General features: G+C 42.9%; 3 protein-coding genes across 13 annotated transcripts in view; 1 reads left to right on the top strand and 2 right to left on the bottom strand.

The window, feature by feature from the left end:
* klc1b (kinesin light chain 1b) overlaps positions 1-9,161 on the bottom strand; it is a 47,784-nt gene extending 38,623 nt beyond the window's left edge. For 8 of the 9 annotated variants that reach the window (XM_061961119.1, XM_072916041.1, XM_072916038.1 and 5 more), the window contains exon 1: positions 9,083-9,161. The gene's annotated coding sequence lies outside the window, so the exon portion shown is untranslated. Of the gene's footprint in view, positions 1-8,658; positions 8,750-9,082 lie in introns of those variants that run through there. The other variant, XM_061961127.1, reaches the window with a different exon arrangement.
* An 809-nt stretch (positions 9,162-9,970) lies between these two features.
* On the top strand, positions 9,971-19,130 carry mrpl2 (mitochondrial ribosomal protein L2). The gene is made up of 8 exons (XM_061961098.1): positions 9,971-10,094; positions 12,606-12,697; positions 15,860-16,013; positions 16,239-16,380; positions 16,460-16,575; positions 18,542-18,652; positions 18,723-18,796; positions 18,873-19,130. The coding sequence occupies exons 2-8, from the start codon at positions 12,620-12,622 to the stop codon at positions 19,080-19,082; spliced, it is 885 nt and encodes a 294-aa protein (XP_061817082.1). The 5' UTR covers positions 9,971-10,094; positions 12,606-12,619; the 3' UTR covers positions 19,083-19,130.
* LOC133606758 (phosphofurin acidic cluster sorting protein 2-like) overlaps positions 19,126-27,287 on the bottom strand; it is a 97,222-nt gene continuing 89,060 nt past the window's right edge. For all 3 annotated transcript variants that reach the window (XM_061961072.1, XM_061961078.1, XM_061961086.1), the window contains 2 exons: positions 22,200-22,313; positions 19,126-22,130 (listed from right to left, as the gene is read on the bottom strand). In XM_061961072.1, coding sequence (XP_061817056.1) covers positions 22,015-22,130; positions 22,200-22,313 — 230 coding nt within the window. In that variant the 3' untranslated portion in view covers positions 19,126-22,014. The remainder of the gene's footprint in view (positions 22,131-22,199; positions 22,314-27,287) is intronic.

Here is a 27,287-nt window from a genome sequence, read left to right as displayed (position 1 = left end):
TTGGCTGTAAAACTGGGTAATGCAAATCAAAAAGTACAGCGTGGGACAGAGTGTGTGATGCATGGCTGGGAAAGAGCAAATGCTGGTGCCTGAAGGACTGCTGTGACCTTCCTGCTGCTTCATGGCAAACAACCGACATCAGCTAAAGGCGCACATCCAAATATGGCCCCACCCAAGGAAGCAGAGGAGCAAGTTGAATGGGGGAGGGAGTTATGGAGATGCTGCTCCTCTGCTCTCAGACACAGGAGAATGTGCATGATGAGAGACAAAGATTCAAGGCAGTGAACTTTTTTTTTCTAATAACCTTACTTCACTAACACATCAAAAACACTAATTAAATGTCACAGCAATTTATTTGGATACAAAGCCTGTAATATTATCAATCAACCAGGTCATTGTATTTTCACGGCATTGAATAGATCGCAACAGGACTGTTCAGATTGTCTTAAAATACGTTTTGACGAGGACAGCTCTAGTCTGAGGGCTTAGTGCCGGATCCAAACTATTTACGCTCTGGAAGTATGGACATGTTCTGTATCTATACAATCTGTCATCACAACAGAGCAAGAGTATACGCATCAGCACAAGTACCCTAGAGGCAGGAGAAATATTGTAATGGCAACATATCACGATACGTTTTCTAAATGTATCTATTTTTGCATACATACATACATATATATGCATACATACATACATACATATGCATACATACATACATAAACACACACACACATATGCATACATACATACATACATATATATATACAGTACATACATACATACGCATACATACATATATACCGTATTTTCCGCACTATAAGGCGCACCTAAAAACCACAAATTTTCTCAAAAGCTAACAGTGCGCCTTATAACCCGGTGCGCTTTATTACGATTCATTTTCATAAAGTTTCGATCTCGCAACTTCGGTAAACAGCCGCCATCTTTTTTCCCGGTAGAACAGGAAGCGCTTCTTCTTCTACGCAAGCAACCGCCAAGGTAAGCACCCGCCCCCATAGAACAGGAAGCGCTTCTTCTTCTACTGTAAGCTACCGCCCGCCCCCGGAAGAAGAAGAAAAAACGCGCGGATATCACCGTACGTTTCATTTCCTGTTTACATCTGTAAAGACCACAAAATGGCTCCTACTAAGCGAAAAGGATCCGGTTCATAAAAAGACGCAATCTCTCCATCCGCACACGGATTACTACCGTATTTCACAGCAACTGATATTCCTGTGAACCGCACTGTGGAACGGGAGCACGTACGGTGAATATTCGCACCACAGGGAATGAGAAGTCATCCTTCACTGTGGTTCTAGCTTGCCATGCTAACTTCCACCCATGGTGATATTCAAAAGGAAGACCTTGCCAAAAGAGACCTTTCCAGCCGGCGTCATCATAAAAGCTAACTCGAAGGGATGGATGGATGAAGAAAAGATGAGCGAGTGGTTAAGGGAAGTTTACGCGAAGAGGCCGGGTGGCTTTTTTCACACAGCTCCGAAGGCGAACACACCTTCACTAAGACGGGCAGACAGCGCCGGACGACATACGCCAACATTTGCCAGTGGATCGTAAATGCCTGGGCAGATATTTCGGTCACAACTGTGGTCCGAGCTTTCCGGAAGGCAGGATTCACAGAACAACAGCGACACTGACTCCCGATGACTTCGACGAGACGGAACCGGCCATTTTGGATACCACGCTTGCGCAACTTTTCAATTCGGACACCGAAGACGAAGAATTCGAAGGATTTACGAATGAAGAATAACTTCAGAAGGTGAGCGCTATATTTATTTTGTGTGTTGTGACATTAACGTTCGAGCAACATTATGTTACTATTGCTCTACACCATTTTGAATTTTACTATGTTTGTGATTGCACATTTGCGTACATTTTGGGACAGAGTTGTTAGAACGCTGGTTTTCAATATATTATTAAAGTTTGACTGAACTATCTGACTGTTTTTTTGACATTCCCTTTAGCGCAGCGTAGGCGCGGCTTATAATCCGGGGCGGCTTATTGGTGGACAAAGTTATGAAATATGTAATTCATTGAAGGTGCGGCTAATAATCCGGTGCGCCTTATAGTGCGGAAAATACGGTACATAGATAGGTACACTTATATATACATATGCACACACATATAAACATACATACACATAATACATATATACATACATACATATATATATACACACACATAAATATATACATATACACATATATACATACATATACACATATATACATACATATACATGTGTGTGAAACATGTATATAATTAATGACAAAATAATTGAGTGACCGTCCCAGAAAACAAACGGTAAGACGTTATAAAACAGATTGTGGCAACGTTTCCCACACATCGTTTTACAGATCCGCTGTTGCATGTTTCCTCTCCTCCTTAATGCTCTGAGTCACAGCCGGGGAGTATAGGAGCAACCAGTGACATCCATCCATCCATTTTGTACCACTTGTCCCTCTAAATGAAAGCCAGTCAAATATTTTTCTCCTCCTCTGTACACTTTTTGGGTAGGACAAATGTGTCTGTCTCCAATATTGTCCACACCGGTCGCCATCTAATAACAGCAGTGCGGCATTAAATGCACGCCGAAACTGCACAGAAGTGAAGCAGGTGAAATGAAGTGAAACGAAGCAATCGGCTGCAGCAACCCCGGGAAAAGTTAGATAATGGTAAAAATACTAATAATAATGGTAATGTTTCAGTTTGGCATGGTGAAGGAGTTTTGTGCTCATACACAATGGTCTGACGTGAATGCACGCGCTTTACAGAGCTGTTTTTTGCCGCAGCGGTTATGAAAGTGCTTGATTTAATATGCAGCGGAGTTTTCTTTTTAAATGTTAACACAACCGACAATCAACCTAATTTAATTTAAAATCGTAATTGTGACTAAAACTTAATTAATTCTGCAGCCCTTAAAAATATACCTGGCCAACAAAGCTGATGCTGATGAACTGATAAAGGCTGTTGGATGACAGGCTTAACATCTTCAAAGACAATATGAACAGTCCTGTTGCGATTGTTTCAAAAGGTGGGATGAACTGGGAAAAAACACTTTGGGGGAAAGGAGGGATATACACCCTACTGTTAATCAGTCAATGACAGGACACAAAACAACCATTCACACTTCTGGAAAATGCCATCCATCCATCCATCTTCTTCCGCTTATCCGAGGTCGGGTCGCGGGGGCAGCAGCTTAAGCAGGGAAGCCCAGACTTCCCTCTCCCCAGCCACTTCGTCAAGTTCCTCCCGGGGGATCCCGAGGCGTTCCCAGGCCAGCCGGGAGACATAGTCTTCCCAACGTGTCCTGGGTCTTCCCCGTGGCCTCCTACCGGTCGGACGTGCCCGAAACACCTCCCGAGGGAGGCGTTCGGGTGGCATCCTGACCAGATGCCCGAACCACCTCATCTGGCTCCTCTCGATGTGGAGGAGCAGCGGCTTTACTTTGAGCTCCCCCCGGATGACAGAGCTTCTCACCCTATCTCTAAGGGAGAGCCCCGCCACCCGGCGGAGGAAACTCATTTCGGCCGCTTGTACCCGTGATCTTGTCCTTTCGGTCATGACCCAAAGCTCATGACCATAGGTGAGGATGGGAACGTAGATCGACCGGTAAATCGAGAGCTTTGCCTTCCGGCTCAGCTCCTTCTTCACCACAACGGATCGATACAGTGTCCGCATTACTGAAGACGCCGCACCGATCCGCCTGTCGATCTCACGATCCACTCTTCCCTCACTCGTGAACAAGACTCCGAGGTACTTGAACTCCTCCACTTGGGGCAAGATCTCCTCCCCAACCCGGAGATGGCACTCCACCCTTTTCTGGAAAATGTAGTCTCTCCAATTAACTTAACATGCGTGTTTTGAGGAATTGGTTGGATTCTAAAGAACCACAATTAGGAAAGAAACATGTAAACAGAGAGAGAACATGTAAACTCCACACACAAATCTTCCAACAGAGATTCTAACCCCCATCTCCAGACTGAGGTTGACATGCTCAATCACAAGAAAGATAAACAATGCTCTCTTGAAACAAGAAGGGAAGCGTATTGAAGTTAGTTCAGGAATGTGCTTTCACAAACAAGTAAGACGACTCCTGTTAGCCAGTGATCAAAGTTCACAAAATGATGCTGCAATAAAAACACCTCTAACCCAGACTCCAATGCAACACGGTCACACTTACAGTATAGAATATGCAATCACAATAAAGTGTAAGTGCAAGACACTGACCTGAAATTAAAGAAAAAACTACTTAGTTTCTTGCATCATAGTACCAAAAAGTTAATGAAAACCCTTGAAAATATACAAGGATCAGTTTGAGACACTGTAAAAGGGTAAGAGGTAAAATGTGGTGATAGTGTCATCTGTTTTAATGCCAGCACAATGAGGCCAAAGACTATTTCAATAGACCCTTTTCGTGTGACGTTATACAACTTCTGATTTTGAAGACGGTTGCCATATAGAGAGCGGGCTTCAGGTTTTTTGATGAAGTGTCCCGCAATGCTTTGTCGGCAGCCATATTCGTAGGCTTTGTATACCGAGAATAGCGCTAATCATAACAAAGTTCTTTAACTTTGATCGCATCCTATAAATGTCGTTGTCCAATAAAGAAACATGTATTGTTTACTTCTTTTATTGTCAAATGTATCCTGGTGCTGCACCACTGCTTACTGTTTCTTTCACTTCCGGTCAATGTGTCACAACTACTATACTAGAGCATGCATGATGTTTGTGCAGGTGTTAGCATACCATGCCTGATAGATACTATTATATGGACCGGAATTTCTTTTAAGCAAGCTACCAGTACATGTATAAGCCTTTTACCACATTCCACATTAGGGACGCGAACCCTGGTCGTTCGTGTGAGAGGCAAGCTTGCGGACCACTGGGCTAAAAGCCTTAACTAGCAGCCAGCGCTACTCTTGAAGTTGTCAGGGAGTGAGGTTAACCAACATAGATCTGGCACAACTACAGTGGCTGGCCCCCGTTACACATGCGGCCAATAATGTAATTAATTATTAATGCCAGGAAGATTGAGTAGAGAAGACCAGGGTTTCTCCTTAATGTAATTGAATGTGTCGCAATGCAACAGCATTTTTGTTACCGCCACACCTTAAAAATAAGGGCTTTTTTTTACTTGAAAACGAATTAAAGTAATATATTGCAGCCCCCAGAAGAAATCACATAAAGTCTGACGCTATTTTTAACTTTTATTACCAATTTTTTGATAAACAACGGCACAATTCCGACAGGTTTTACCTCACATGAAAACACTTTTGTCTCCTTGAGTTTTCGCTTCCCCACTGGACACACAACAATGCTTCCTCATTCTCTGCCAATCACCTTTCAGGCCCGGAAGGTGTGTGTAAACATGGGAAAAACTGATATCAAATCGAAACCACTCGAAAATAAAACATTAAATGGTCGTTACAGTAAGAATTTATATATATATATAGCCTATTATTTGCGCACTATGGACAAGTGACGTACCGAAAACTTGACCACCAAAAAAATACTTTGATTACCGAAAACCACGCTACAGAAACCGGATGTAAACAAAACGCACGCCATTGTCTCGAGCGTTGTCAGCATGTCCGCGATGTGGACATGATTTTTATATATATTGCAGATATGTGCAAATATTAAGAGAACAGTGGGGCTTTTACGAAGAGAAAGTCCAACTAAAGCCACAGCGCGAAGCAAGTGTGACATCATGCTCGCTTCAGCCTCTTTAGTCAGGGACATCGAGGGACACAAGTTAGGAGTCTCTAAACACAAGTATATTCTATAATAACACCAGAAGAAGATGCTAGGTTTGTTGCTAGTTGTTTTTAATTTTAAAAAAGTCATTAAAAGTCTGTAAACACTTGAAAAAATATCAACAGCGTACCTTGTCCAAAAAGAAGCAACAATTAAAAATCCGGCAAAAATTATAAAAAAGAAAAATATGCTAATACTAATTAATAAACACAGATGTGTTTTAAATGTATGTATACACTTATATCTTTATACTGCCTATTATTTGCGCACTATGGACAAGTGACGTACCGAAAACTTGACCAACAAAAAAATACTTTGATTACCGAAAACCACGCTACTGAAACCGGATGTAAACAAAACGCACGCCATTGTCTCGAGCATTGTCAGCATGTCCGCGATGTGGACGTGATTTTTATATATATATTGCAGATATACCTGCGGAAAGCAATCTACAAAATGTGCAAATATTAAGAGAACAGTGGGGCTTTTAAGAAGAGAAAGTCCAACTAAAGCAACAGCGCAAAGCAAGTGTGACATCATGCTGGCTTCAGCCTCTTTAGTCAGGGACATCGAGGGACAGAAGTTAGGAGTCTCTAAACACAAGTATATTCTATAATAACACCAGAAGAAGATGCTAGGTTTGTTGCTAGTTGTTTTTCATTTAAAAAAAGTCATTAAAAGTCTGTAAACACTTGAAAAAATATCATCAGCGTACCTTGCGCAAAAAGAAGCAACAATTGAAAATATATACAGATGTGTTTTAAATGTATCTATACATTTTTTAACCTTTTATAAGTCCTATCATCATAGTCACGTCATTGTGGTACCGCCCACAACCACGCCTCCACCGCCACAGGTATCTTGGCACCATGAAGAGTTAACGATATCTGGAGAGGTGACTCAGGCCATGTCCACACGAACACAGATACTTAATAAATGCATACTTATCTCTGCGTTTAGGCCTCTTGTCCACACGCAAACGCATACTTTTGTCTTTAAAAACGCAGACTTTTAGAAACGCTAGCTAAAGTGTAGAGTTCCAAAACTCTCCGTGTATGCGTGTACACAGCACAAACGGAGACTTGTGATGACGTCACGGTTGCGCGCTGTCATTTACAAAGCTCAACAACACTGCCTTGCTGCCTTTAAACACATTATAAGAGGAATTACTGTATGTTTGGACGTAAATATGCTGCTATTTTCACTCAACATTGATTAAAAAGCCACATCAAAATGGGCTTTGCGACACTCCCGTTGGTGCTAATGACAGTCAGCTGTTTGGGATACGATTGCTGTCGAACCTCCACCTGATGGAACAACTTTGACAGGCAAGACTTTTTGCTCTGTGTCATAAGAAAGGTGCAACTTTATTTTATGTTTTTAGTCCTTTAACGACAAATCATGAGGTCAACTTATGTGTGTTGCTTCCATTCTTGTAGATGGAGCCGGGCGCGATCGTAACCGTGCACGCACGTAGAAAGCGACCAAGCAACAAAAGAGAACATAATGTAGCCTCCTCCTCGTAGTGTGTACTGATGTTAAAGACAATATACACTTCATTACACATGTAACATATCACTATATCCATGATTAAATGCTTTATAATTCCACAAGAGCTTTGCAGCGGTACACGCACGTCTGTGTGCTTTAAATAGGCAGTCAAACATGCAAAATAGTTTCCTTGGCTCATTAGTGCGTGCTGATTTTAGAAATAATGTACACTTCACTGCACATGTAATACATCACCATGTTGCTAAACATGTTATAATTCTATCAGTGTTGGGTTTCAGCAGCACAGGCGTGCATACACTGAAAAGAGATAATGTTCCCAGGGCTTTGTGTACGTGCAGGTTGGTTTTAAAGATAATGTACATGTCATTGTGTACGTCTAGTATATCAAAATAAACATAACGGAGGTGTAATACCAACAAGTCAGCTGTGGCTGCTTTTTTTCAGACTTCTGATTGGACAAAATGTGCATGACAGCAGGTGTATGCGTTTGTGTGTAGACAGAGACCGTTTTGAAATTACACTTGTGTGGATGGAGATCGTTTTAACCCCAAATATGCGTTTTTGAAACTGTCTGTGTTTGTGTGGACATGGACTCAGTCTGACTTCCAGTGTTTGATTTTGTTGCTCCATTTCTTTTATTGTAAGGTGTAGGAGTCTACATTGTCAATAATACCACATTTATTATCATACATACTACTTTCCCGACATAGCATCTAATCCTCTCCGATATCTTAACAGAGACGTATTACCCATAGTTAACAAAGACTTATGAGCCAAAAATTGTCAATGTCAAATAGTACTTGTTGTTGCCTTGGGAAAATTACACCCATCCAGTATGGCTGCCGTTGTGGTGAGTGCCAGATAACGTCACGCGATCAAAATAAGTCTATACCAATAGGCGTTATTTTAATGCCCGGGAAGTAAACTGAATGATAAAAATGCAGTGGGTACACATTACAAAAGGGTTGGAGTCAGCATGACATTTCCAGTCAGCTATACTACATCGCGGGGTGCCATCATTGGCCAGTTTCCTGCAAGCAGCAGCATATGCATGACCAACAGACACAAAGCAGAGGCAGTCATCAAGGAGGGTGTGGCGGAATCATTGCCAATACCACTTATCGATCACTGCAATCCGGCCAAACAGGCCGTTTTATCATTAACAGTGAACACTTTGTACCTGAATAGTTGCACACAAGTACTGAACGAGGCAGCCCATGTGTTGTTCTGTGAATACATTTAGAAAAGTATGGTTGCAATGTCGTTAGCCGTGTTTCACGGTTGTGTGTCAAATATCCATATATCCAGTCATATATACAGCTAGGATTTCCAACAACACATTAAATGGTCAATTAACGTGATCTTTATTACCTGAAGTTGTTTGACAGCTATTGTATTCATCAGTATGCACCATTATGCCAGGGGTGTAAAATAGCACAATTGCGGTTCCTGACTACGTGGATCTACGCTTTCGTTAGCTCAGCTATGACGTGATTTTATTTATGAAAGCTAACGTTAGTGGTTACGTTGTTGTACAAACGGAAATGCTTTCGCCAATGTGTTTATTGTATTACAGCTTTGAGATTTGATTCGCTCTGCCGTCAGTGACTGTTCAGCTCGGCTAGCATGATAGCCTCACCACTCCCTGTTTCCTTCGTAGCCGGTTCGACGCGTTTCAGTAATAAAGGCAGTATTTGAGACACGTGGATACGAAAACATATTTAACGTAAACATACAGCCACACAAATAGCCAAAACAACAACAATAATACAAGTAAATAGTTGGAAACCCTTACCGACAGCTAGAACCTTCGGCTAGCCCAGCCCCTTTAAATCCAAAATGTCGCCCCAAACTGCAAAGTTCTCCCATCGGCCCTTGCGCTCGAGCAAATTTTTCATGACGTAATGTTTTGTTTATGCCTGTTCGAATATTATATAAGTGTAGGTTGGATGGAAAGTACATATAACTCATGAATATGTTTAAAAATGTATTACATATTTGATTAATCAAAGCTAAAATAAATAAATTAAAAACTTCAACTTCTAATGTACCTTTGGAAAAAATATGCGTTGATACTGCCATCTAGTGGTTACAGACTTTCAACTTCTTTAATTCAATTGCGTATCGTGTTAAGATTTTTTTTACATACATTTTTAATTTGCGCGGGTCAAAGGAAATATACATAAATTGCATACTATGTGCAGTTTGCATACCATAGATGTGTACACTGCGTATGCAGCCTGCCCTGTATGCACCACAGTACTCTATTGTACAATAATGAAACATCGCGTTGAAGTTATACGTGTTTTGAAAACAATTACCACAAACAAACAATCGAGAAATACAAACAATTAAAAAAAACAAGTACAAAAACAGTACAATATCAGTACAAAACAGCGCCAGGGGGTTGTAAATTCATTACAGTAACTAAAATGTAATGCAAAATACATATATATGTAAAAGAATGTAAAACCATAGGCTCACACAAGTTCCGTAAATAATTTACATTTGGAACACAGCAACATGGTTTTCACAGTTTTTTGGTTGTTAGAGGTAGAGAGTGTTTTAAAGTAGAGTTCTAATTCTTTTTTAGAGGCAAAAAACAGGTCGGGTATTGAGAAACTTACATTTATGAATATAAAACTTAGCCAATAGTATAATGAGGTTGCAAAAGTAAAATTCCTTTCAAATGAATGCCTTATAATATGCTCAGTGTTCGGGTACTGCGTCATCATTGTGCGACGCGGCGTACAGTCAAGCGAAGGACGCCAAGACGACTGTCGTTATGATACAAGGCTAATATAAAGGTTTGTTTTTTTTAATATGTACACTATGTAAGATTTCTATGTCATTATGTTATAATGCAGTATTTAGCAATCGAATGAACGCGTCTGGGAGTCCAGCAACACGTATTAACCTTTTCAAGCCATGTGCTAAGCTAGTTCTAATTGACCGAAAAAACAAAGTGAAGGTTTCTTAAAACTTAAACGAAAATTGCATTTGGAGTATGACTGACGTAACGAATCACGTCAATTTAGTTTACATTCAAGCATACATATTCACAACTGACGTTATTTTACGGTACTTTTCACATGAAGCCGGGTCGCACCAAGTACTGTAGGTATGTGTGTAACATCCATCCGTCCATTTTCTACCGCTTGTCCCTTCTGGGGCCGCGGGGGGTGCTGGAGCCTATCCCAGCTGCATTCGGGCGGTAGGCGGTGTACACCCTGGACAAGTCGCCACCTCATCGCAGGGCCAACACAGATAGACAGACAACATTCACGTTCAAATATTAAATGTTTCACATGAAACCAGTATTATCAGACATATCTTGTATATAGGTATCATTTTCCTGTGATAAATATTAAGAAAGGTATGGATTATTGAAACCGGTGAAAATGCACACATTTCTGGTTAATTTCTTAACAGTAGTGTCACGATTTCACGTGTGACCTTTTTGTTAAATCTGACTTTTAAAGTGTCATAAATTTCTTAATATTTATACCATTTAAAAAAAAAAAAAAAAAAAAAAAAAAAGACCAGGCTCCAAAAAAATCAGTGTGTGAATCGATCAATTTAAAATGTATACAGATAAATACAGATAAATGCATTACTTATATTATAATAGGGATTCCAATGACTATTTGACTCACCTTAGATCAGTCTTTCTCAAACTTTTTTTTTACCAAGTATCAATCAATCAATCAATCTTTATTTATATAGCCCTAAATCACAAGTGTCTCAAAGGGCTGCACAAGCCACAACGACATCCTCGGTACAAAGCCCACATACGGGCAAGGAAAAACTCACCCCAGTGGGACGTCGATGTGAATGACTATGAGAAACCTTGGAGAGGACCGCATATGTGGGTAACCCCCCCCCTCTAGGGGAGACCGAAAGCAATGGATGTCGAGTGGGTCTGACATAATATTGTGAGAGTCCAGTCCATAGTGGATCCAACATAATAGTAAGAGTCCAGTCCATAGTGGGGCCAGCAGGACACCATCCCGAGCGGAGACGGGTCAGCAGCGTAGAGATGTTCCCAGCCGATGCACAGGCGAGCGGTCCACCCCGGGTCCCGACTCTGGACAGCCAGCACTTCATCCATGGCCACCGGACCTGTGCCCCCCCCCCCCCTCAAGGAAAAGGGGAGCAGAGGAGAAAAGAAAAGGAACGGCAGATCAACTGGTCTAACAGGGGGGCTATTTAAAGGCTAGAGTATACAAATGAGTTTTAAGATGGGACTTAAATGCTCAGAAATCACCTCAGAAATCATTTGGCTCTCTAAGTACCACCATAATGACCAACATTAAAATACAGTAGCAAAGTAGGCCTAAGTATTCATTAACAACAAGGCCGAGGTTTCCTTTAATAAGTACAGTATATTTAATATTGGCGTGGCTCGGTTGGTAGAGCTGCTGTGCCTGCAACTTAAAGGTTCCAAGACACCTTACCCAGTGTGACACACACTAGTTTAAATGTAGCTTAAATATGTACGGTAGATGGTGGGTTTCACTATGTGAAGCACTTTGAGTCTCGAGAGAAAAACGCTATATTCACTTCCCATTTTTGGCCACTGTAACATTACACACAGTTTGAACAGTAACACTGGTAACGTCTCGAGTCACGTCATTACAATTTTTAAGTTATTCTTTGGCATACTACTAGATGTAGACCGCATACCACTAGTGGGACCCATACCACAGTTTGAGAATCACTGCCTTGGATGTTTTGCTAGGGGCTTTTGGCAAGTGTAAACTTGGGAAATGTCGAAGACTGTGGTATGGGTCCCACTAGTGGTATGCGGTCTACATCTAGTAGTATGCCAAAGAATAACTTAAAAATTGTAATGACGTGACTTGAGACGTTACCACAGTGTTACTGTTCAAACTGTGTGTAATGTTACAGTACTTGGTCAATCGGAAAATTTCGATATTCCGGATAAACTATATGTGTTCTACGTCATCAGTATTGGTGTATAGTGGTGATGAAAACAACTCAAACGCAGTCAAACTCTGAATACAGCGATCCTGACGCTATTCAGATTGTGCGATCAAGCGTGAGATGCGCTGAGTAACCACTGCCGATATCTAGCCAGCGGGGAATACACACATACCTACACCAAGCTCCTCATAGATTAAATAAAACCAATTAAAGCACGCGTAAGTAAACTTTTGGTGACAGAGGAAAGGAATAACTTGCTCGAGGGAAGTAACCTCAAACTGAACCCAGACTCCGACAATAACAATGTTAACTAAACGTATAATTATAATGATATGTGCTTGTCTAAACATACTTTTATCTCTCCTGTGCAGCTCGAGTAGGAGCGATGGCGATGTCTTGTTTGACCCGAGCCCTGCGCTCCCTCACTGTGTCCCAGCCTACTCTGCTGTTCTCTCACTCTCAGGTTTGTCACTTTAGATCAGAGGTCCCCAAACTGCGGCCCGCGGGTCACATCCGACCCGCCGAAACAACTCGAGTGGCCCACCTAATGATCCCAAACAATCCCTCAAAACATATTTCAGTTCAGTTCAGTTTCAGTTTATTTCGAACATGCATACAATACAATGTAATTCATCACATATTTCCAGTCGTTTCATTACAGCACGTTCGGAAAGGAGTAGGAAAAAGCTGAGCTTATTTAATCCTACCTCTTTTCATACTATAGCAATTTTATCCTATTTCCTTGTTCTCTGTAACATAACAGTGGACAAATAATTAATAAACTAATAATATACCATAGTAAGTAAACAAATATTAAATACATTAACAATCTTTTTTTCAATTAAAAAAAGGGTAAAAAAGGGTTGAAGATGAACATAATTCTTGTTCTGTGTACTTTGTGAATACTTGTAGTTTGAACAGTCTCTTAAACTGAATCATATTGGTGCTTTGTTTGATTTCTTTGGTTAATCCATTCCATAATTTAATTTCACATACTGATACACTAAAAGTTTAAAGTGTTGTACAAGCATACACATTTTTTAAATTAGATTCTCCTCTAAGGTTATATTTCTCCTCTTTTGTTGACAAGAATTGTTGTACATTCTTGAATAGCAGGTTATAGTTTGCTTTGTACATAATTTTAGCTATTTGCAAATGCACCAAATTGTTGAATTTCAATAACTCTGATTTAGTAAATAAAGAGTTTGTATTTGGCCCTAGTGTGTGAATGTTGTCTTTCTATCTGTGTTGGCCCTGCGTTGAGGTGGCAACTTGTCCAGGATGTACCCTGCCTTCCGTCTGAATGCAGCTGAGATAGGCTCCAGCACCCCCCGCGACCCCGAAAGGGACAAGCGGTAGAAAATAAATGGGATGGACGGAAGTTCTCTATATCCAACCTTATTTATTATACTAATTGAACTTTTTTGTAACACCGTTAGTGAATGAAACGCACATTTGTAGTTGTTTCCCCATATTTCTGCACATATTTCTGCATTTTAATATTGCATTTTCCCATAGTCAGCGTGACGTCTCGGGCGACCACACTTTTACAGTCAATTAGTGCTCTACGGCGTGCATAAAATGTCAAAAACAGTTGGGAAACCAAAAATAGTTTGTGTGCAGTTTTTAAACAACGGTAGACAGATGACTTCGTTTGTCCAGTGCAAAGAAAAAATAGTTTATCTGATCTGCAAAGAGACAGTAGCGGTGTTCAAAGAATTTAACATCCGCCGACACTATGAAACTTGCCATAAAGAGCAGTATGGTAGCTTGCTGGGCAAATGGGTGGCAATGCTAAACTGTGAATTTGCTGCCCAGCAGAGGACACTACTCTGCCAAACGCAGGCAAACCAGTCATCCGTTTGGACCAGCTTCAAGGTAGTTTAACTGATTGCAAGCTGTGGAAAGGCGTTCACTGATGCAAGCTGTGGAAAGGCGTTCACTGATGAGGAGTTTAAGAAGTGTTTTATTCTTGTTGTAGAGGAGGTGTGTCTGGACAAGAAAGATACCCTGAACGCGGTGCGTCTGTCCTCATCTACAGTTACCAGGTGAATTGAAGATACGGAGCATAATTTACATGTCTCGCTCTTCTCGTGGAGACGAGTTCCAGAGCCCTTGCTGTGCGTCGAAGTGAGGCCGACAAGATCTAGCCGGAACTTCTCTACCTCGCACACCAGCTCAGGCTCCTTCCCTCCCAGCGAGGTGAAGTTCCATGTTCCAAGAGCATGCTTCTTCAGCCGAGGCTCGGACCGCCAAAAGCACTGCCTTCAACTGCTGCCCAGCTCACAAGGCACCCGACTTCTATGGCCCCTCCTATAGGTAGTGAGCTCATTGGACGGGGGACTCCCGTTGCCTCTTCGGGCTGTACCCGGCCAGGCCCCATGGAGGCAGGCTTGGCCACCAGGCGCTCGCCATCGAGCCCCACCTCCAGGCCTGGCTCCCGAGGGGGGGCCCCGGTGACCCACGTCCCGGCAAGGGAAAACTCTGTTGTTCTGTTGTTGTTTATTCATAGAAGCCTTTGAGCTGATTATTGTCCGGTCCCTCACCTAGGACCTCAGCGTTCCTGGTAAGGTCTGTTCAGGTGTACTGGAGAGCAGGCTACGCTGGATAGTCAAACCTTGGGTTCAGAAGAAGCAGTGTGATTTTTGTCCTGGTCGTGGAACTGTAGACCAACTCTAATCTCGGCAGGATCCTTGAGTTTGCATGGGAGTTTGCCCAACCATTCTACATGTGTTTTGTGGACTTGGAGAAGGCATTCGACCATGTCCCTAGGGAGGTCCTGTGGAGAGTATGAGGTGTGGCGGTATGATCGCGTCAGAGCTCAGAGCTTTGTCCGCGTAAGTTGGACCAGTTTCCAGTGAGAGTTGGGCTCCGCCAGGGCTGCACTTTGTTACCAATTCTGTTCACAACTTTTATGGACAGAATTTCTTGGCGCAGTCAGAGCGTTGAGGGGATCCGGTTTGATGGCTGCAGAATTAGGACTCTGCCAGGATCTTCAGCTCTCACTGGATCGGTTTGAAGCTGATTGTGAAGCGACGAGGATGAAAATCAGCACTTCCAAATCCGAATCCATGGTTCTCGCCCGGAAGAGGGTAGAGTGCCATCTACAGGATGGGGAGGAGATCTTGCCCGGCAGGAGCTCACAGTAAAGCCGCTGCTCCTCCACATCAAGAGGAGTCAGATGAGGTGTTTTGAGTCAGAATGACCCCCCCAACGCCTCCTTGGGGAGTTTAGGGCGCGTTGGACTGGTAGGAGACCACAGAAAAACCCAGGACATGGTGGCGAGACTATGTCACCCAGCTGGCCAGGGAACGCCTGAGATCCCTCGGGAAGAGCTAGACAAAGTAGCTGCTTAGGCTGCTGCCCCTGCAACCCGACTTTGGATAAACGGAAGAAGATGGATGGATGGATTTACATGTCCAGCTGAAGAGAAAACTAAAGGTTTTTGAGTATATATATATATATATATATATATATATAGATAGATAGATAGATAGATAGCCCGGCCCCTGGCCAAATTCTTTTTAACCCAATTTGGCCCCCGAGTCACAAAGTTTGGGGACCCCTGCTTTAGACACATTACACACCACAAAGTAGCTAACATGCACTTTGTCCGTGCCGACAGGTTAAACTAGGAGCTCAGGTGTCCAGAGTAGCGCCATGCCGGGGCTTCCTCGCCACAGCCAGTCTGGAGCAGAACAGCAGCTTTTGGAAGCAAAGAGAAAAGTACACCATCCGACCAATTGGCATGAAGAAAACAGGAGGCCGAGATCACACGGGTAAAACATAGTATATGTGAAGACTTCCATTTTTGTGTAACTGTAATTTACTGGCAAATAAATTTAAAATGATTTGATCTTGTATGAACTTTGTACCTCCTTGTTAATGTGCAAACACAAGTCATTTACATTTACATTTGACACTTTGTGATCATACATCTGTCCTGAGGTTTTAATTTGATATGTGCAAGTACAGTACCGATGATTTCCTCCTGTTTTTGTCAGGTAAAATCAGAGTACATGGCATCGGAGGGGGCCACAAACAAAGGTATCGCTGGATCGACTTCCAGCGTCTGCGCTATGAACCAGACAAAGAAGGACAGCCCTTTGATGAGAAAGTTATGCAAGTGCGATACGACCCATGCAGGTAAGTTTCTATAATCAACCCGTCAAATACAACTTGGTTGTCTCATCTGGCCTGCTTCTAATAAATGTTTTTAATACAGGACCGCTGACATCGCTTTAGTCGCCGGAGGCAACCGCAAAAGATGGATCATTGCTACAGAGAAAATGGAGGAGGGAGACATCATTAAAACATCAGCAGTCATTGGACGCATGGCAGGTATGGCATGACTAAAAGTAGGACAAATGGTTGCCTTCTTTAAACATGTGAAAGTGTATTGAGGATTTTTTTTAAATAATAATGGATTTTACAACATAAGAGGATTCCTCTTCATGTCACATTTGCAGTTAATCAGGGCAGTCAATTTATTGTGTAAATTGCAATTTGTTACCGTCGTATTTAGCACGTTATGTTTTTTAAATCGTCTTAATCTTAGATTTTAATTGCTAAATCAAGGCTGTGGTTTGACTCGTAACATTGCGAAGAAGCAGAGAACAGAATTGCCTGCGGCGGCATGAACAGCAACTGTGATGTCTCCCACGCATGAGACTGTGTATGGCCCAGCGATCCGTAACCACGTCGACCACCTCGCCGGTGTCGTGCCAGTTTTGTATTCTTCTGCGAAGCGCATAGGAGTGCAGGTACACACACACACACACGCCGGCATTGACGAACCTTTCCCAATTTTCTGCAGTCTGTCGCCTCGTTTCACTGCCACGACTTCTGTGGGGCCTCGCTGGGTGTGCGCCAAAGAGCACATTTTCCCCATTGTTATTATATTGAAAAATGTGTGAAAAGCTGCACAAAATGCAGTCCTGCTTGTCTCCTTGAACTAGCAGGACTAATTGCCAGCTAGCCACAGTGCTAGGCACTCTTCTGTCATGTGGTAACACTTCTCACAGCCCCATAGAACAAAGTCAAGGGGGGCATCCAATTGATGACATGAGGGCCACCCTCAGAACGTGGTTGTTTTTTTCTTGGCCTCAAAAAATTGAAGAATTGAGCAAAATGGCATGTAATGACAGAAAGTTAAAATCTGGAAACTAACATCTCATGATAACACAGATCTGTGTGAATTAGTGCTGTCAAATGATGATTTAAAAAAAAATTAATCACACTTTTGAATTTACATTATTAATGATCAATCACAGGTTATTACTCGCATAATTTTAATTAAAGGGACTTATGATGACTTCAGTCTATATCTTAAACACGTCCTTGTGGTCTAGATAATGTGTATTGGATATGCTTTGGTGTAAAATGTGCATAAATGTTGCTCCACAGACACTTTTACAACCTGTACCACAGACACATCTGTTATTACGCACATGCCAAAATGAGATGAAACAATACTTTATTAGGGGTGTAACGATTCATCCACTACATCGATATATTGATGTGTATTCTGTGTCGGTTTATGACCACGTCCTTCCATAAAGGTGACAGGCAAGATTTATAATATAGAATTGACTTTCACTAGCTCATGATGTCAATACAGCAGCATACGCATACTTCTGTGATCAATGTGCTGCTTCAAGTAGGTCTTTAACATTAGCGCTCGTTATAACAATATCGCTATATTGTTGCTGCTTTTTGGATGTTTTGAGTTGGTTTTATGCACGCAGTTATGTCATGACTCCCATTAGCTCAATTGTTGGCTGACTTTGCTCGCGTTTATTTACGAGTTAGAATGAGTCAATAATAATATGTGTTCTAGTTTCACATAAGGATTGTGAATAAGTAATTTATAATTCTTTTTTTTTAAAGGTGCAGTTCCCCTTTAGTGTTTAATGTTTTGTGTTTAATCACAAGTTAACTTGTTATTTTTGGCAGCCCTAATTTAAATTTGGGTTTGATTTGGTCATGATGAATTAGTAAAGCCACAGATATGTTAGCATGAGTTATTGCTAAGATGTGTTTACACCACTCTTGTGTGGAAGAAAATATTAAATGACTTTAAAAAGCCACTTTTGTTTTATACACCAATCTTTTGATCTGCCACAATATTGTATTATATTTTAAAGAAAAAATACCTCAAATTGAGGGTTTTTCTCATAATTTTTTTAGGGGAGATTAAAAAAAGAAAATTACAGAGCATATAAATGACTTGCTGAGTTGTTTAATCTTTTGACAAAATGAAAATGTATGATAAGATATTAAAGAAGGGTGTATGATTGGTTATCAGTGTCAGCCAATGAGGGTGATTCCTACCCACTGGGAGCACTTCCTGTGGGCACACTGATCAATAACCTGGAGGTCCAACCTGGAAGGGGATCAGAGTACATCCGCGCTGCAGGTAAACTAAAGCATGAACGTAGTTACTTTGTCACCATTTAATGACTTCATTTGCTTTCTCATGTGATCAGGCACAAGTGGGGTTTTACTACGCAAAGTCAACGGAACGGCGATTGTTCAGCTCCCGTCGAAGCGGCAGGTTCAGGTGAGCTCCCGTGACGACAAATAATAAGCACAATGCTCTGAATAAGCTGAGAGTCGAACATGAAATATACACACAGGTGTTGGAGACCTGCATGGTCACGGTGGGCCGGGTGTCCAACGTGGACCACAATAAAAAGATAATCGGCAAAGCGGGACGCAATCGCTGGCTCGGCGTTCGCCCGTCCAGCGGCTGGTGGCAGAGGAAGGGGGGCTGGGCGGGGCGCAAGATCAAACCGCTGCCGCCGATGAAGATTTTCGTCAATTTGCCCTCCATCTCGACTAACTGATCATATGTGACACACCGGAATAAATAAAGGAACGCTGTTTGTACAGAAGTTTACAAATTTTATTAAACACAACTGCTTGTGAGCATGGAAAGAAAAAAAACAATATAAAAATCCAAAACATATTTACAACTCTAGTAAAACATGCAGAGTAACCCATAATCTTTAGTGGTACATTTCAAAATACTGTCACGTCCTTGGAAATAGGGTTTGTGCAAAGACACTGGGTGGCTTCTCTGGTGACAGGACCAATGAGACCACATGTCTTTCATGTCGGACTTCTTGAAGTCCCGTCATAGACCAAGACCAAGCACAGCCGTTCATTGGTCCTGCCTTGTGGAACACCTTCCCATGCTACGGCGGGATTAAGGGCAAAGCCAAACTTGTAGGTCAAATACACACCATGCCCATTTTTAGTACGGTATCTTAAAAAGCATAATTACTTTATAATTTCCCTCACAAAACACTTCACAGCAAAAAGTCCATAATCTAGAGCGGCTAGTTGAGCCTTTTTACACAGAAGTCCTGCAATACTCACATGGATCCTACAAACTAGATACAAAGTATCTGTTGTTAAATACTTTTCAGACAACTCTGGGCTTTCATTTATAAAGCTTGCAGAGGAATTGTGTATGATTCACCACGCAATTAGAGCTATGAAACTTAACATTGGAGACTACAAATTCCAGTTTTATAGATGAGGTCCTTGATCAGTGATGTATAGTTGTGTAGCCAAGCCACTTTTACCTTTAAATATCTTGTGTTTGCTAATAACCACGTACTGAATGGTAATGATCGTATATCATGGTTTTTGGAGTAATCGTGTATTTAAAGGTAAAACTTCATTATAGTACATGGTCTTTGGCCATGTTTTACTATAGCAGATGGTTCTGAGCAACGTCAAATTGGGTAAGTACACAAACTTCACTCTCATCTGGGTCACGGCACCATTATAACCCGCCTGGTCCGGCCCCGGCTTCTGCCCCGCTCGAGGCCAGAACCTCGGTCCTCCAAATTAGTTGAGCGTGCTAGGCATTGAGCTAAAAGCCCAAGCTGTCGACGCAATATGAAGCATAAGCTAAGGAGTAAGGGAGTTCGATTTACTAACACAGCCGCACCGGCAGGCCCTCGTTACACACCCCGACACGTCAGTACCATCCGGGTCACGGCACCACCAACTGTCAAATGAGGGTGAAGAGCACCAAGCTGTCAACACCATGTCCAATGCTAGCTCTTAGGTGGCAGGGAGGGAAGTTGGCCTCCGTTACACAAACTTTAGCAGGCAGTGTGAAAAGGACTTGGGTTTCCCAGCCAAGAAAACACAACCAGATTGTGTGCAGTGGCAGCTACTAAAATCAAGATGTGGCAAAAGGTAAAGTAACAGACGGCCATGATGCGTTCAGGCACCCCGGGACATAATAAACACGACACCTCCAGGAAAACGGCCATATCACGTCTACAGGTAGTGGTTTACATTTTAAAAAGAACACACGTTTACACATCACACCTTAAAACCAAACTGCCCCAAAAAATTGTGTCAAACCACATTTCCTTTTTCAAAAGTGCATTACAAAGTACGGGAAAAGTCGGAGGAACAACATACAAAAGAAACATACGCAATTTGGCATTTCTTTTGGACAAGAAATAAAATGTCAGCTATTTGTGCTTTCATTTTCATCCAAGGGCGATTTGCAAATCATTATCATACATCTTGTGTATATGTATATATATATATATATATAGATATATATATTTATACAATACTTAAAAAAAGCCAGCCTATCAAATCCTTTCACTCTAGCAAAAGCAACAACGCACAAAGGCTGCTTGTCCAAAGGTTTCCTTTTGCGAAAGTTTCACGTAACACTAATCCGGGAGTACCATTGGACACACACACGCTCACACACACACAGACACACAGGCAGTGATTTGAACATATGGCAAGGCTGGTATTTGCCTTGCGCTTGGCGCTAACGTGAAAGCGTGTTTGCAGTCACACCAACACTTGAGGTTGCCCAACAGGCCTACAGAGATCTGTAAGCTGAGACTGTATACAAAAATTCATGTTCAGTAGTGATAATACTGACTTCCAAAAGGGAGCAAAATGCATCATGAAGGCCAGAAGCCGTGTTGGCGGGACAGTAAAACACACTTGACTTTGGCACAACACTGCACGGTTTGCGACACAAGTACAGTGGCCAAAAAGGCCAAAAAGCTTCACGGCGGCGGGGGAGAGACGATTAAATGCATACCAGGACATAGAAACATAACATTTGGAATTGAGTTGTTATGAATTGAAAAGTTACCCTGTTTCTAAGTCCATTTTGTCAAGTCTTCAGGACTTGGATAATTGAAGTGATTAAAAATGTGTCAATTAGAGCTCAAACATTGTGCGTCTTTTTTCAATTTAGAAGAAGGGATGAGTAAGGAAAGCAAACAGAGGCTTTCTACCAAGATTCACAGCAATATTCCAAAACATGAACACAACCTCTCTCTCTCTCTCACACACACACACACACACACACACACACACACACACACACACACACACACATCATCCATGGCGTAACAATAAATGTAGGATTTCACAGAAATAACATGTTGACAAAATAAACAAAGTGCAAACATAGCTGCCATTATCAAAATGTGGCAAATTGTCAAACAGCTCCGATGACCTCAAGGCGGTAGCACAACTCTTACAAAATAGTACTTGTTCTTTTTTTGTAGTGTAAAAAAGGAGGGGAAAAAAAAAAGAACAATGTAACAAACATGGGAAGGACAAAACAATCGGCGTGTATTAAACACATGGATGGGACGTAGGTTCGATTTCCACAGGAAAGTTTGTGCCGCGCGCCCGTTGGCTTTCCCTCGAATTGTGTGGAGTGTCTTGGTGAGACAAGTGCAGAGCAGAGGAGTCGGGGGGGAGTGCGTGGTGTCACACGGGTTTCGTGTAGCCGAAGATTCCCACTGGGAAGTGCTTGACATGAGTTGGCCACTGGGCAGCAAGCTGGAAAAACTTGACATCGTTCCACTCCACTCCGTCGATAGTGACTAGAACACACAAGTGTAAATAGGAGAGGAGCAGCTAGAAGCGATACCAACAGCAGGGGGCAGTGTTACCTCTCAGCATTGTGTGCTGGTGCTTGGCTGTGCAGATCAACCTGCTGATGCCATCGATCACTTGGCTCTTAGAGTCCAGCTCTTTCTCCTTAGGCTTCTTGCTGAGAAATATAACTAGAAAAAGGACAAGCCATAACATTTACTTGGTTTTTCCCAAGCATTAGAGTAGAACTTTTACAAAAATAAAGTCAACAGTTTGCAAAAATAAGTTATTAAATCATAATATTATACAGTATATAGTCAGAACAAGGCACATATTATTTCTTATCTTTAAGTGCACTATTTTCTTTTCTACTATTCTGTTTTCTAATGCATATCTGCACCAGATACAGAGCTGCTTTTAATCTCATTGTACATGTGTATAGTAACAATAAAAGGCGTTCTATAGAGAAAACAGTGCTACCTCAACTTAAGAGTATTTTAGGATAAGACCTCTCTCTCGGCTAATTGTTATGCTTTGAGTTACAAGCATCCTCGCTGTGGTGTAGCAAATGTCACAGTGAACCCCCTAAGGCAGGGGTCGGCAACCTTTACCACTCAAAGAGCCATTTTGACCAGTTTCACAAATGAAAGAAAACAATGGGAGCCACAAAACTCTTTTGGAATTTAAAATGAAATAACACTGCATACAAACCTTTTTTTTTGCTTTGTGCTATGTATAAACCAGGGGTCTCAGACGTTATTTTGCAGCCCGCACCTTAATATGAAAATGTAATGTTAGTGTGGCCCGCGAGTTTTAAATGGTAAATGGGTTGTGCTTGTATAGCACTTTTCTACCTTTTTTAAGGAACTCAAAGCGCTTTGACACTATTTCCACATTCACCCATTCACACATTCACACACTGATGGCGGGAGCTGCCATGCACGGCGCTAACCAGGTCCATCAGGAGCAAGGGTGAAGTGTCTTGCTCAAGGACACAACGGACGTGACTAGGATGGTAGAAGGTGGGGATTGAACCTGTAACCCTCAGATTGCTGGCACGGTCACTCCCCCAACTTCGCCACGCCGTTTATATGAATGGCGCTTGACGGGGTCATACTTGCCAACCTTCCCGATTTTTCCGGGAGATTCCCGTAATTCAGGGCTACTATCCTCTCCTATGTCTGCTGATTTTCACCCAAATAACACTAATAAGGGCGTGCCGTGATGGCACTGCCATTAGCGCCCTCTACAGCCTGTACTAACAGCGTGCCAGCCCGGTTACATGTTGTAAACGGCCTCTGCTTGCACACGTAAGTGACTGCAAGGCATACTTGGTCAACAGCCATACAGGTTACACTGAGGGTAGCGATTTAAACAACTTTAACACCCTTACTAATATGCGCCACACTGTGAACCCACACCAAACAAGAATGACAAACAAATTTTGGGAGAACATCCGCACTGTAACACAACATAAACACAACAGAACAAATACCCAGAATCCCATGCAGCCCTACCTCTTCCGGGCTACATTATACAGCTTTTGATGAGGGAAAAAATATATAATTTTTTTTGTTTTAATATGGTTTCTGTAGGAGGATAAACATGACACAAACCTTCATAATTGTTAGAAATCCCTCTGTGTATATTAAACATGCTTCACTGATGAGAGTATTTGGCGCGCGCCATTTTGTCTGAATTTCAGAAGTCCTTGAACGCACCATAGTTTGTTTACATGTACATCTTTCCTTGACGCTGCCACAGAAAGACGTGTTTAATGCCACTCCTTCTTTGTCTCTATTTGTCCATCAAACATTTTATGCTGTGCGTGAATCCACAAAGGTGAGCTTTGTTGATGTTATTGACCTGTGTGGAGCGCAAATCAAGACATATTTGGTCACTGCATGACTGCAAGCTAATCGATGCTAACATGCTATTTATGCTAGCTGTATGTACATATTGCATCATTATGCCTCGTATTTTAGGTATATTTGAGGTCATTTTATTTGTAGTTTCCGTTTCCTTCAACTTGAACACACACATCTTTACCTTTGGCCATTCTAAGCCAGTAATTTCCAGGAGTTATCTCACCCTCTGAAAAGCCTCTGTTTTACTAATGTTTTTCAATGTTGTAAAAGTGTGTAGAATAAATATTACATTTTAACATTTCTGTCAACGAAGATTTGCATCAGCCTGCGACACATATTCATTTTGATAGTAGGCTAATATACGTAGCTAATATAGACACTTACATCATGTGTTGCCTTCATTTTAACACTTATATAAGGCTTTAAATTTTTTTTGCGGCTCCAGACAGTTTAAAAAAATTTTTTGGTCCAATATGGCTCTTTCAACATTTTGGGTTACCGACCCCTGACCTAAGGTCTGCCCAATCTATCTGGTCCTCCTCGCTAGCACCAGCTTATAGCTAAAGATGGACGTAACTTTGTTTTCCAACGATACGAAGGAAGAAAGGGAATGTAAAGGACTGTGCATATTCATTGAATTAATTAAATAAATCATCAAAAACATAACAGAGTGTGTCGCCAACTTGGCGAAGCAATTTCAGTGTGTCACTGCTTGTCTGCACCGTACTGAAGCAGAATGAGTCCAACACCAGTCAAGGATGTTAAAATAATATCTAAACAAGAGACATTTATCCATAAAAATATGGAGAAGCTGCTGATGGTGTTGCATAGGAGATACATATAAGTCCACTCTCCAAGGTAAATGCTGTACATTATTAAATTACTTCATAAAACTACTGTAGTTGTTAGGACTACATTCTGTTTTTGTTTTTAAGTTACTTTTTCTTTTTAAAAGGCATATTACATTAAAATTAAATTAAAATTGTGTGTTTTGGGCGGGCTAAGCCATCCATCCATCTTCTTCCGCTTATCCGAGGTCGAGTCGCGGGGGCAGCAGCCTAAGCAGGGAAGCCCAGACTTCTCTCTCCCTAGCCACTTCGTCCAGCTCTTCCCAAGGGATCCCGAGGCGTTCCCAGGCCAGCCGGGAGACATAGTCTTCCCAACGTGTCCTGGGTCTTCCCTGTGGCCTCTTACCGGTCGGACGTGCCCTAAACACCTCCCTAGGGAGGCGTTCGGGTGGCATCCTGACCAGATGCCCGAACCACCTCATCTGGCTCCTCTCGATGTGGAGGAGTAGCGGCTTTACTTTGAGCACCTCCCGGATGACAGAGCTTCTCACCCTATCTCTAAGGGAGAGCCCCGCCACCCGGCGGAGGAAACTCATTTCGGCCGCTTGCACCCGTGATCTGGTCCTTTCGGTCATAACCCAAAGCTCATGACCATAGGTGAGGATGGGAACGTAGATCGACCGGTAAATTGAGAGCTTTGTCTTCCGGCTCAGCTCCTTCTTCACCACAACGGATCGATACAGCGTCCGCATTACTGAAGACGCCGCACCGATCCGCCTGTCGATATCACGATCCACTCTTCCCTCACTCGTGAACAAGACTCCGAGGTACTTGAACTCCTCCACTTGGGGCAAGATCTCCTCCCCAACCCGGAGATGGCATTCCACCCTTTTCCGGGCGAGAACCATGGACTCGGACTTGGAGGTGCTGATTCTCATCCCAGTTGCTTCACACTCGGCTGCGAACCGATCCAGTGAGAGCTGAAGATCCTGGCCAGATGAAGCCATCAGGACCACATCGTCTGCAAAAAGCAGAGACCTAATCTTGAAGCCACCAAACCGGATCCCCTCAACGCCCTGACTGCGCCTAAAAATTCTGTCTATAAAAGTTATGTACAGAATCGGTGACAAAGGGCAGCCTTGGCGGAGTCCAACCCTCACTGGAAATGGGTCCGACTTACTGCCGGCAATGCGGAACAAGCTTTGACACTGATCGTACAGGGAGCGGACCGCCACAATCAGACAGTCCGACACCCCATACTCTCTGAGCACTCTCCACAGGATTTCCCGAGGGACACGGTCGAATGCCTTCTCCAAGTCCACAAAGCACATGTAGACTGGTTGGGCAAACTCCCATGTACCCTCAAGGACCCTGCAGAGAGTATAGAGCTGGTCCACAGTTCCACGACCAGGACGAAAACCACACTGTTCCGCCTGAATCAGAGGTTCGACTATCCGGCGTAGCCTCCTCTCCAGTACACCTGAATAGACCTTACCGGGAAGGCTGAGGAGTGTGATCCCACGATAGTTGGAACACATCCTCCGGTGCCCCTTCTTAAAGAGAGGAACCACCACCCCGGTCTGCCAATCCAGAGGTACCGCCCCCGATGTCCACGCGATGCTGCAGAGTCTTGTCAACCAAGACAGCCCCACAGCATCCAGAGCCTTAAGGAACTCCGGGCGGATCTCATCTACCCCCGGGGCCTTGCCACCGAGGAGCCTTTTAACTACCTCAGCAACATCAGCCCCAGAAATAGGAGAGCCCACCACAGATTCCCCAGGCACTGCTTCCTCATAGGAAGACGTGTTGGTGGGATTGAGGAGGTCTTCGAAGTATTCTCTCCACCGATCCACAACATCCACAGTCGAGGTCAGCAGAACACCATCCTCACCATACACGGTGTTGACAGTGCACTGCTTCCCCTTCCTGAGGTGGCGGATGGTGGTCCAGAATCGCTTCGAAGCTGTCCGGAAGTCGTTTTCCGTGGCTTCTCCGAACTCCTCCCATGTCCGAGTTTTTGCCTCCGCGACCGCTGAAGCCGCACACCGCTTGGCCCGTCGGTACCTGTCCGCTGCCTCCGGAGTCCTATGAGTCAAAAGAACCCGATAGGACTCTTTCTTCATCTTGACTGCATCCTTCACCGCTGGTGTCCACCAGCGGGTTCTAGGATTACCGCCACGACAGGCACCAACTACCTTGCGGCCACAGCTCCAATCAGCCGCCTCGACAATAGAGGTGCGGAACATAGTCCACTCGGACTCAATGTCCAGCACCTCTCTCGTGACATGTTCAAAGTTCTTCCAGAGGTGGGAATTGAAACTCTCTCTGACAGGAGACTCTGCTAGACGTTCCCAGCAGACCCTCACAATGTGTTTGGGCCTGCCAGGTCTGTCCGGCATCCTCCCCCACCATCGCAGCCAACTCACCACCATGTGGTGATCGGTAGAAAGCTCCGCCCCTCTCTTCACCCGAGTGTCCAAAACATGAGGCCGAAAATCCGATGACAGAA

The sequence above is a fragment of the Nerophis lumbriciformis genome, linkage group LG02, assembly GCF_033978685.3.
Source record: "Nerophis lumbriciformis linkage group LG02, RoL_Nlum_v2.1, whole genome shotgun sequence".
NCBI classification, from domain to species: Eukaryota; Metazoa; Chordata; class Actinopteri; order Syngnathiformes; family Syngnathidae; genus Nerophis; species Nerophis lumbriciformis.
This window is presented reverse-complemented; position numbering and strand designations above follow the sequence as displayed.

Excerpts from the sequence above, each read along its gene's own strand:
- mrpl2 (XM_061961098.1), top strand. The coding sequence starts at position 12,620 with ATGGCGATGTCTTGTTTGACCCGAGCCCTGCGCTCCCTCACTGTGTCC. Across the intron at positions 16,381-16,459 it reads GTGCGATACGACCCATGCAG|GACCGCTGACATCGCTTTAG; the intron begins GTAAGTTTCTAT and ends TTTTTAATACAG. Across the intron at positions 18,653-18,722 it reads AGAGTACATCCGCGCTGCAG|GCACAAGTGGGGTTTTACTA; the intron begins GTAAACTAAAGC and ends TCATGTGATCAG.